Source organism: Leuciscus leuciscus (genome assembly GCF_965113295.1).
Source record: "Leuciscus leuciscus genome assembly, chromosome: 4".
Taxonomy (NCBI): Eukaryota; Metazoa; Chordata; class Actinopteri; order Cypriniformes; family Leuciscidae; genus Leuciscus; species Leuciscus leuciscus.
In genome coordinates this window covers 25,235,830-25,247,421 of record NC_138728.1, presented here as the reverse complement: position 1 = coordinate 25,247,421, position 11,592 = coordinate 25,235,830, and the positions used below count along the sequence as shown (strand labels likewise).

General features: G+C 38.1%; 1 protein-coding gene across 1 annotated transcript; it reads right to left on the bottom strand.

Annotated features, from left to right (window-relative positions):
- Window positions 1-9,015: 9,015 nt before the first annotated feature.
- LOC309497837 (uncharacterized protein) lies at window positions 9,016-10,599 on the bottom strand. The gene is made up of 5 exons (XM_082168159.1): window positions 10,413-10,599; window positions 10,221-10,330; window positions 10,055-10,112; window positions 9,793-9,978; window positions 9,016-9,314 (listed from the first exon to the last, which is right to left on the bottom strand). Exons 1-5 carry the CDS (start codon window positions 10,428-10,430, stop codon window positions 9,276-9,278), a joined length of 411 nt encoding a protein of 136 aa, XP_082024285.1. The 5' UTR covers window positions 10,431-10,599; the 3' UTR covers window positions 9,016-9,275.
- Window positions 10,600-11,592: the final 993 nt, after the last annotated feature.

The window sequence follows — 11,592 nt, the reverse complement described above, 5'->3', positions numbered from 1 at the left end:
TGCAGAGAGCGTGATTTGGACCCAGTTAACTGCCCAGTGGCTTCAGTACTGGAGTTCTCCAAGACCGCTTTTCTGCCGGGCTTACCCCGTCCACACTCAAGGTTTATGTGGCTGCCATTGCGGCTTTCCACGCTCCTCTGGGTGATGGCCCGCTGGGGAGGCATCACCTGGTCGTACGCTTCCTACGTGGAGCCTGGAGGACGAGACCTGCGACTCGCACCAGAGTTCCCTCTTGGGACCTGGCAGTGGTTCTCGAGGGGCTGGCTGAGGCTCCCTTCGAACCATTGGAGTCGGCTGAGGCCAAGAACCTTTCGTTTAAGGTGGCCTTTTTGTTGGCCATTACTTCTCTGAGGAGGGTAGGAGATCTCCAGGCACTCTCTATTTCCAATGGGTGCTTGGAGTTTGCTCCAGGCAACATTAAGGCCATCTTACATCCCAGGCCCGGCTATTTGCCCAAGGTGCCATCTAATGTGGCACGGGCCATGGTTCTGCAGGCATTTTATCCTCCACCTCATGTGACGGCGGATGAGGAGAGACTTCATCTGCTCTGCCCTGTCAGAGCACTGCAGTGTTATATTCAGAGGTCCTCCTCATGGCGGAAGTCAGACCAGTTGCTGGTGTGTTTTGGGTCGCCCAAGAAGGGGCTTCCCCGCCTCTAAACAGACCATCAGCAACTGGATCGTTCAGACTATTTCCCTGGCCTATCAGGTGCGCAAATTGCCTTCACCTATGGCCGTGAGAGCTCACTCCACCCAGTGTTGGGCAAGTTACTTTAAAAATGTAATTAGTTATAGTTACTAGTTACTTCTCACAAAAAGTAACTGAGTTAGTAACTGAGTTACATCATTACAAAAGTAACTAATTACCAGGAAAAGTAACTATTGCGTTACTTAAAAAAAAAAGTTAAATGAATTAAATGGACACTAAATAGAATAAATTATTATTATAAAATATTGTACACTAATTCACACTATTTTAATGTTAATTTGGTGTGGGACATTGTGAGAGACACCTATTACCTTAAATATTAAAATGTTATCTTTACTATAGAGGAACAACAAAACAATAGAAGGTTTAGAACTTTTAATATTTATTGCACAGTCAACAACTGGCCAAGAAATAAGTCTAAAAATAAATGATGCTTCTTAAGAAATGTACCAAAAATAAATAAACAGTAAAAAAAATATATACATACACATACACTCTTTGTAGTGCAAATTAAAATGATAAAACTCACACACCGTTACAACTGGTAGACATACTGTATAGCCTACTTTAAGTATTTTCTTCCTCACGAAAGTAAGCAGTTTAACAAAATGTGCTCTCAATATAATACTGAACAATGTACCAAAATAACAATAATAATAAAATATAATTTTGGGGGGATTTATTTCTATAACCTAGAGAACGTCACCATCAGAGGTTATTTAAGCCAAATTCTAGTCGTGTTTGCCGCACGTGTTCACAACCGGTCAGATGTGTTCTGGGAACGTTCTCTGCAGGTTATTTTGGAGTTTTGTTTCATAACCATGTAAACTAATTAAAACGTTGCAGATGATACCAATATGCTACAGATACTATTCAAATGCTGAAGTGTGTAATTTATTTATAAACAAACTATATTATGCTCGAACACATTCGGTCTCTCTCGCGCACTATCGAGCGCGCTCTCCAACACACCGATCTCTCTTGGACACATCGGTCTCTCTCGCGCACTATCGAGCGCGCTCTCCAACACACCGGTCTCTCTCGGACACATCGGTCTCTCTCGCGCACTTTCGAGCGCGCTCTCGGACACATCGGTCTCTCTCGCGCACTTTCGAGCGCGCTCTCCAACACATCGGTCTCTCTCTCCCGCGCACTTTTGAGCGCGCTCTCCAACGGTCTCTCTCGCGCACTTTCAAGCGCGCTCGCGGCGTTCGCCTCGCTGTTCGCCTTGACTCGCCATGACTGCCGCACATAATTAATTTGAAAAAGTAACGGACAACGCACCATATGGTAGCGGTAACGGAGTTAATTTATTTAAAAAGTAATGCGTTACAGTATTAGTTACTGTCAAAAGTAACGCGTTACTGCCCAACACTGACTCCACCAGAGGCATGGCATCCTCTAGAGCCCTCCTTTCAGGGATTTCTATCCATGACATATGTGAGGCGGCTGGCTGGGCCACTCCGCACACATTCATGAGGTTTTACAGTCTGGACCTTTCCTCTACACCCGGTGCACGAGTGCTTTCGTCCTAAGTTGTGCCTGAAGACAGCTTCACACTAGGATGAGCGGGGTTCGTTGTGGTATAGTGGGTATCTCGTTCCCCTAGTGTCGTCACCGACGCAGTTCGAGTTCCCTCGAAAGGGAACGTCTCGGGTTACGTATGTAACCCTTGTTCCCTGAGAAAGGGAACGAGACACTGCGTCGGTTCGCCACACCTCACCCCGCCTGGAGCACTTGCTTCATAGCAAAAGCTGACATTTCTGTGTGCCGGCGTGCTTTTGTATACATCCGCTTATGCCGTCACACGCTACGTCATCACGCAACGCCAATAGGATTGGATTCGGTTTCATTCATAAATTCAGACGCGCTACGCTGAAGGGCGTTCCCCTAGTGTCGTCACCGACGCAGTGTCTCGTTCCCTTTCTCAGGGAACAAGGGTTACATACGTAACCCGAGACGTTTCTTTGGCCAAAAATATATTCAGAGTGTCACATATGGACACCTGTTTAAGTCATGTATCATCAGAAGAAGTCTATGAGTATTTAGTAAGTTAACTTGTGAGGACCTTTTTGCCAAAAATATTTTCAATTCGCTAGATATGGACATCTATATAACTTATGAAGAGTCAGAAAGAGTCTATGAGTATGTATAGAAAGTTCAAGATTGAGAACTCTTTGGCCAGAAATATGTTCCTTGGGTCAATAATGGACTTTCTGTATGGCTGACGTAACATTAGAAAGAGTCAAGTTTAGACTCTTTGACCAGAAAAAATGTCAGTATGTCAAATATGGACTTTTGTCAGGATGATATAACATCCGAAGATATCAATCTGAATGTATAGTGTTAATCTTTAAGGACTCTTTGGCCAGTAATATTTTTGGTAGGTCAAATATGGACTTCTGTATGGCTGATTTAACATCAGAAGGAGTCTATAAGATAGATAATAATTAAGATTGATGGTAGAAAAAATCCTTTTGAAACTCTTTGGTCAATTTTTTTTCAATCGATCAAATATGGACTACTGTCTACATGATTTAACATTACGAAAAGTCAGTCTGTATGTTTAGTGAATTAATGTTCATGGACTCTGGCCAGAAATATGTTCAGTAGGTCAAAAATGGACTACTGGCTGGTTAATATAACATCACAAGAAGTCAATCTTTAGTATAGCAAGATAATGTTCAAGAACTCTTTGGCCAGAATTATGTTCAGTAGGTCAAAATGGGGCCTCTAGCTGATTTATAATCAGAAGGAGTCTATAACTTTATATACCCTTTGACCAGAAATATATATATGGACATATGGCTTATTAATTATCAGAATGAGTCTATGAGTATGTATATAGGAAGTCCAAGATGGAGGACTCTTGAGTCAATAGGTATTGAAAGTTAATGTACAATGTTTCTTTGGCCAAAAATATATTCAGAGTGTCACATATGGACACCTGTTTAAGTCATGTATCATCAGAAGAAGTCTATGAGTATTTAGTAAGTTAACTTGTGAGGACCTTTTTGCCAAAAATATTTTCAATTCGCTAGATATGGACATCTATATAACTTATGAAGAGTCAGAAAGAGTCTATGAGTATGTATAGAAAGTTCAAGATTGAGAACTCTTTGGCCAGAAATATGTTCCTTGGGTCAATAATGGACTTTCTGTATGGCTGACGTAACATTAGAAAGAGTCAAGTTTAGACTCTTTGACCAGAAAAAATGTCAGTATGTCAAATATGGACTTTTGTCAGGATGATATAACATCCGAAGATATCAATCTGAATGTATAGTGTTAATCTTTAAGGACTCTTTGGCCAGTAATATTTTCGGTAGGTCAAATATGGACTTCTGTATGGCTGATTTAACATCAAAAGGAGTCTATAAGATAGATAATAATTAAGATTGATGATAGAAAAAATCCTTTTGAAACTCTTTGGTCAATTTTTTTTCAATCGGTCAAATATGGACTACTGTCTACCTGATTTAACATTACGAAAAGTCAGTCTGTATGTTTAGTGAATTAATGTTCATGGACTCTGGCCAGAAATATGTTCAGTAGGTCAAAAATGGACTACTGGCTGGTTAATATAGCATCACAAGAAGTCAATCTTTAGTATAGCAAGATAATGTTCAAGAACTCTTTGGCCAGAATTATGTTCAGTAGCTAAAGTGGATAATGCAAGGGACAAGCATAACGCGAAACTGACGGAAATTCTTCTTCATGTGGCAAGAAAGACTATTTTGAAATTTTGGATTTCCAGTGACTGTCCTACAATTGAGGACTGGTACACAGAGATCTTGAGGATACTCCCTCTGGAGAGACTTACATATTTTCTACATGATAACAACGACGGATTTCTGGACATCTGGCGACCGGTTCTTCATATAACTAACCTTGCATGACCACATAATGGCTAACAATGTATCTGTGATTGTGTGGATCTGAAAATGGAACTTCAACACTTCAATGGATCTAGTGGTGATGACACTTGTATGTGAGACATGATTTATTTATTTATTATTATTATTTTTATTTTATTTTTTTGCATTGCTGTTGATTACTTGTATTATTTTGTTTTATTTGTTCTTTGTTAAAGGGATACTTCACCGTTTTTTCATATTAAACTATGTTATTCCCTTAACTAAGACGAGTTGATACATACCTCTATCGTCTCAGTGCGTGCACTAAATCCCTCTGTCTTGCGGCGAAACTTTGTTAGCCCAGTTCATTTAATATGGGCCAAGCAGAGAAGCTACCAAACACCTCCACGTTTTCCCTATTTAAATACAGTTACTCGCGAAGTGTAACTCGACCTAGGACGGTGACACAAAACAAAACGTTGCGCTTTTCTAAGCGTGTAAAATGGATAACTATTTTGTATGGCGGAATACCATAGCAAGTGCTTGTAAGCACTTCGACTTGGCGTAGTAATATCTTCACTCGTGAAAAATCCTCTCACCGGCCCCCGCTCCCTCTAGTGAAGATATTACTGCGCCAAGTCGAAGTGCTTACAAGCACTTGCTATGGTATTCCGCCATACAAAATAGTTATCCATTTTACACGCTTAGAAAAGCGCAACGTTTTGTTTTGTGTCACCGTCCTAGGTCGAGTTACACTTCGCGAGTAACTGTATTTAAATAGGGAAAACGTGGAGGTGTTTGGTATCTTCTCTGCTTGGCCCATATTAAATGAACTGGGCTAACAAAGTTTCGCCGCAAGACAGAGGGATTTAGTGCACGCACTGAGACGATAGAGGTATGTATCAACTCGTCTTAGTTAAGGGAATAACATAGTTTAATATGAAAAAACGGTGAAGTATCCCTTTAATGAAAAAAAAAAGGTGGGTTAAAACGTATTCTACTTGAATGTAATATGCTCTATGATCCCAAATAAAAAGAAATGGAAAAAAAAAAAAAAAAAAAAACTACGTAGGCTACAATTGTAAAGAAAAACAACAGACAGACAAGTATAATCACAATAATTTATTTATTGTTCCTATAGAAGTTAGAACCATATTACACAACATCGATTCACAAAATACATCAATTTTATTAGCTTAATGTAATCCAAACCTTCAGAATCCATTTATTATTTACAAGAAAAAGATCCAAACTCAGCACTTTGTCCAGTGATCTTCATCTTGACCGTAAACGTCAAACCCCGCGCTCGTTATGATTCAAATTAAAAAAATGCGCCCTCAAGAAGCGTTACGACAGGTTACTATGGTTACGGCATATCAAACGCTCATTGGCTCTCGCCTCGCCTGCTTCGTCACAGATTGCGTCACAGTCATGGTTTTAGTCGGTGCTACATTTGAAATGAAGAAGCGCGCAAAAGAACAGAGCGAACCGAAGACGGATTAACATTTTCATGGATTTGAATTAATAACTTAAATTCTGCTGCCAGAGAGGACTGCGACACATCGTCACGTGAACGACTTTTGGTACCGGTTTTGACATTTTCTCAATAAATAAATTATGATTATACTTGTCTGTCTGTTGTTTTTCTTTATAATTGTAGCCTACGTAGTTTTAAGAAATGGTTAGGTTAAGTTTAGGGGTAGGATTAGTGGCTCAAACGCAAACGTGTAAGATTCACGTATGAGGGTGTTAAACTGTGACATCTACACGTTTTCCAAAGTGGACCAACGTGATTATTCCACGTCTTGTCGTGATACCGGGTTGCACCTACTGTTGACCTACATATTTCATGCCTAAGAGTACTCGAAACTTGACCTTTCAATAATACATACTCGTTGACTCCATCTGATGTTACATCAGCCATACAGAAGTCCATAATTGACCCAAGGAACATATTTCTGTCCAAAGAGTCCTCAATCTTGAACTTTCTATACACACTCATAGTCTCCTTCTGATTCTTCGTATATGACCTATTATTATTTCTCAAAAGTTTTTAAACTATGTAAAATTATAGACTCATTCTGATGATAAATCAGACCAAAAGAGGTCAAATTTTGACTCTTGAGTCAATAGGTATTGAAAGTTAATGTACAATGATTCTTTGGCCAAAAATATATTCAGTGTCACATATGGACACCTGTTTAAGTCATGTATCATCAGAAGAAGTCTATGAGTATTTAGTAAGTTAACTTGTGAGGACCTTTTTGCCAAAAATATTTTCAATTCGCCAGATATGGACATGTTCGGTTATATAACTTATGAAGAGTCAGAAAGAGTCTATGAGTATGTATAGAAAGTTCAAGATTGAGAACTCTTTGGCCAGAAATATGTTCCTTGGGTCAATAATGGACTTTCTGTATGGCTGACGTAACAGTAGAAAGAGTCAAGTTTAGACTCTTTGACCAGAAAAAATGTCAGTATGTCAAATATGGACTTTTGTCAGGATGATATAACATCCGAAGATATCAATCTGAATGTATAGTGTTAATCTTTAAGGACTCTTTGGCCAGTAATATTTTCGGTAGGTCAAATATGGACTTCTGTATGGCTGATTTAACATCAAAAGGAGTCTATAAGATAGATAATAATTAAGATTGATGATAGAAAAAATCCTTTTGAAACTCTTTGGTCAATTTTTTTTCAATCGTTCAAATATGGACTACTGTCTACCTGATTTAACATTACGAAAAGTCAGTCTGTATGTTTAGTGAATTAATGTTCATGGACTCTGGCCAGAAATATGTTCAGTAGGTCAAAAATGGACTACTGGCTGGTTAATATAGCATCACAAGAAGTCAATCTTTAGTATAGCAAGATAATGTTCAAGAACTCTTTGGCCAGAATTATGTTCAGTAGGTCAAAATGGGGCCTCTAGCTGATTTATAATCAGAAGGAGTCTATAACTTTATATACCCTTTGACCAGAAATATATATATGGACATATATATGGCTTATTAATTATCAGAATGAGTCTATGAGTATGTATATAGGAAGTCCAAGATCGAGGACTCTTGAGTCAATAGGTATTGAAAGTTAATGTACAATGATTCTTTGGCCAAAAATATATTCAGAGTGTCACATATGGACACCTGTTTAAGTCATGTATCATCAGAAGAAGTCTATGAGTATTTAGTAAGTTAACTTGTGAGGACCTTTTTGCCAAAAATATTTTCAATTCGCCAGATATGGACATCTATATAACTTATGAAGAGTCAGAAAGAGTCTATGAGTATGTATAGAAAGTTCAAGATTGAGAACTCTTTGGCCAGAAATATGTTCCTTGGGTCAATAATGGACTTTCTGTATGGCTGACGTAACTTTAGAAAGAGTCAAGTTTAAACTCTTTGACCAGAAAAAATGTCAGTATGTCAAATATGGACTTTTGTCAGGATGATATAACATCCGAAGATATCAATCTGAATGTATAGTGTTAATCTTTAAGGACTCTTTGGCCAGTAATATTTTCGGTAGGTCAAATATGGACTTCTGTATGGCTGATTTAACATCAGAAGGAGTCTATAAGATAGATAATAATTAAGATTGATGATAGAAAAAATCCTTTTGAAACTCTTTGGTCAATTTTTTTTCAATCGGTCAAATATGGACTACTGTCTACCTGATTTAACATTACGAAAAGTCAGTCTGTATGTTTAGTGAATTCATGTTCATGGACTCTGGCCAGAAATATGTTCAGTAGGTCAAAAATGGACTACTGGCTGGTTAATATAACATCACAAGAAGTCAATCTTTAGTATAGCAAGATAATGTTCAAGAACTCTTTGGCCAGAATTATGTTCAGTAGGTCAAAATGGGGCCTCTAGCTGATTTATAATCAGAAGGAGTCTATAACTTTATATACCCTTTGACCAGAAATATATATATGGACATATATATGGCTTATTAATTATCAGAATGAGTCTATGAGTATGTATATAGGAAGTCCAAGATCGAGGACTCTTGAGTCAATAGGTATTGAAAGTTAATGTACAATGATTCTTTGGCCAAAAATATATTCAGAGTGTCACATATGGACACCTGTTTAAGTCATGTATCATCAGAAGAAGTCTATGAGTATTTAGTAAGTTAACTTGTGAGGACCTTTTTGCCAAAAATATTTTCAATTCGCCAGATATGGACATCTATATAACTTATGAAGAGTCAGAAAGAGTCTATGAGTATGTATAGAAAGTTCAAGATTGAGAACTCTTTGGCCAGAAGGCGGGTGACACGAGGGCAGTAAGATGGGGTTTCTTAAAGGATTATAATTAATAAGATTGTATCATTCACACTCCGACTACGCCACTCTGGGAATTTCACCCAAAGAATGAGAATAGACCCCAACAAAAGGCACACACAGGTTCGTATCACCTAATAGAGTCAGAGACATGGGTCATCGTACAAAAATAGCTTTTATTGACAATTCTTAAAAGAGAACAGCATAAAAAAGGATATAAAGCACTTTGTTCAAATTCAATGAACTCTTAAAGGTTTAGAACCAGGTCAAAGCAGGGACGAGAGGCACAGAGGCAGAGAGTCGTAGCATGCCACCCGCAGATGCAGGACCACTGCACTTCACTGTGTGCGCACACACACACACACACTCACACAGGTGTTAATACCAAGCACTGCACACGGTGAGAAAAGATACCATCACCCAAATAAGAATCCTCTGCCCCTGGTGCTCAGGCCCTGCTAACACACACAAAAGATATATATCAAATACAAAAATAATCAAATACAGAAATAATCAGTTTGATAGCTAGAAGGATTATTGATGCTCAAATCAAAGTAACCAAAATAACTTTACAAATAATAAATTGAAATCAACAGTTGATTGAAACTAAACCCAAATGTCAACGACGGCAAAATATATAAAGAAATCAATAAAGGAAACAAACCAAACTTCAGTCAAAATTATTAATCAAGCAAACAAGTCAAGCAATTTGAAGCAAAAAATAAAACAAGTTAAAGAAATGAACTATTATTTCAGAAAATACTTGGAGAATAGATAATTCAACTTTAGAAGCAAAATCGAATACAAATGAAAGTGCAAGCAGAAAAAAAATCTAAATAAATTGAAATGAGAGAAGAGCAAAGATTGCAGTTCAGATTTTAGCACCAGTCTTTGTAGCTAATATCAGTCCAAAGAAAAATGAAAACTACATACAAGCCAAAAAGAAACTAAAAAAAGATCGACTAAAGTCCCAAGTTGTAGTTGAATCTGTTGACAGTTAATACAGTTGAAACAGGACCGAAACAGGACCAAAACAGGACAGCACTGCGGCCGTAAATGAACACGGAGCACCCCGACTGGAAGGCAGTTATAGCCCTTTACAGACCTATAAACAGGGCCCTATAAACAACATAAGATTGTTACTCTGCTAGATAAATTCTCTAACTTAATGCGTGCACTTAAAACTAATACATACCGATCGTCGAGGAAAATGAAACGTAGCTTTCTCTGGAGGGGAACTCAGGTTCTCACAACTGAGAAAGGGTACGGATTAGGACACACTTAAATACAAACTAGCACTTCAAAACACGCATTTCCTACAACAGAGCACGATTAGCGAGAGATTAACAAACTCTCCCTACCTTCTCCAGCGTCCACATCCAGTACACGCATCCAGCACACGCAAATAACAATCGTAACGAGCTTGTGCAACGGAAGACAGAAGCACACTCTCCAAAGCAATATGGTGTCTCTAAAAAGTACATTAAAAGAACACTTTGCATAACTAAATACACTTCATGAGCTAAAAACAACTAGCAGCGCATTCTCCTTACCGGCTCGGGTGTTCGCATCCGGTTTCCAGTGAAGCAGTAACGGAAGCGCGTTAACGACGCAGCGATTCAAAACGTGACGCCTGACGAGCGGTAAATGCGTTGCGGTTTTAAAGTCCAGGAGCACAGATGATAGGCTAGAATGGCCATCAATAACAATGTGATGAAAAAAACAGGAACGCCCTTCCTGCCACATTGGGTCAATAATGGACTTTCTGTATGGCTGACGTAACATTAGAAAGAGTCAAGTTTAGACTCTTTGACCAGAAAAAATGTCAGTATGTCAAATATGGACTTTTGTCAGGATGATATAACATCCGAAGATATCAATCTGAATGTATAGTGTTAATCTTTAAGGACTCTTTGGCCAGTAATATTTTTGGTAGGTCAAATATGGACTTCTGTATGGCTGATTTAACATCAGAAGGAGTCTATAAGATAGATAATAATTAAGATTGATGATAGAAAAAATCCTTTTGAAACTCTTTGGTCAATTTTTTTTCAATCGGTCAAATATGGACTACTGTCTACCTGATTTAACATTACGAAAAGTCAGTCTGTATGTTTAGTGAATTAATGTTCATGGACTCTGGCCAGAAATATGTTCAGTAGGTCAAAAATGGACTACTGGCTGGTTAATATAGCATCACAAGAAGTCAATCTTTAGTATAGCAAGATAATGTTCAAGAACTCTTTGGCCAGAATTATGTTCAGTAGGTCAAAATGGGGCCTCTAGCTGATTTATAATCAGAAGGAGTCTATAACTTTATATACCCTTTGACCAGAAATATATATATGGACATATATATGGCTTATTAATTATCAGAATGAGTCTATGAGTATGTATATAGGAAGTCCAAGATCGAGGACTCTTGAGTCAATAGGTATTGAAAGTTAATGTACAATGATTCTTTGGCCAAAAATATATTCAGAGTGTCACATATGGACACCTGTTTAAGTCATGTATCATCAGAAGAAGTCTATGAGTATTTAGTAAGTTAACTTGTGAGGACCTTTTTGCCAAAAATATTTTCAATTCGCCAGATATGGACATCTATATAACTTATGAAGAGTCAGAAAGAGTCTATGAGTATGTATAGAAAGTTCAAGATTGAGAACTCTTTGGCCAGAAATATGTTCCTTGGGTCAATAATGGACTTTCTGTATGGCTGACGTAACTTTA

Bases quoted from the DNA above. Each gene is read 5' to 3' on its own strand.
- LOC309497837 (XM_082168159.1), bottom strand. The intron at 10,113-10,220 runs GTAGGGAGAGTT...ACCCTTTCTCAG, and splicing joins GGATGTGGACGCTGGAGAAG to TTGTGAGAACCTGAGTTCCC. The intron at 9,979-10,054 runs GTATGTATTAGT...TGTTGTTTATAG, and splicing joins TTCATTTTCCTCGACGATCG to GGCCCTGTTTATAGGTCTGT.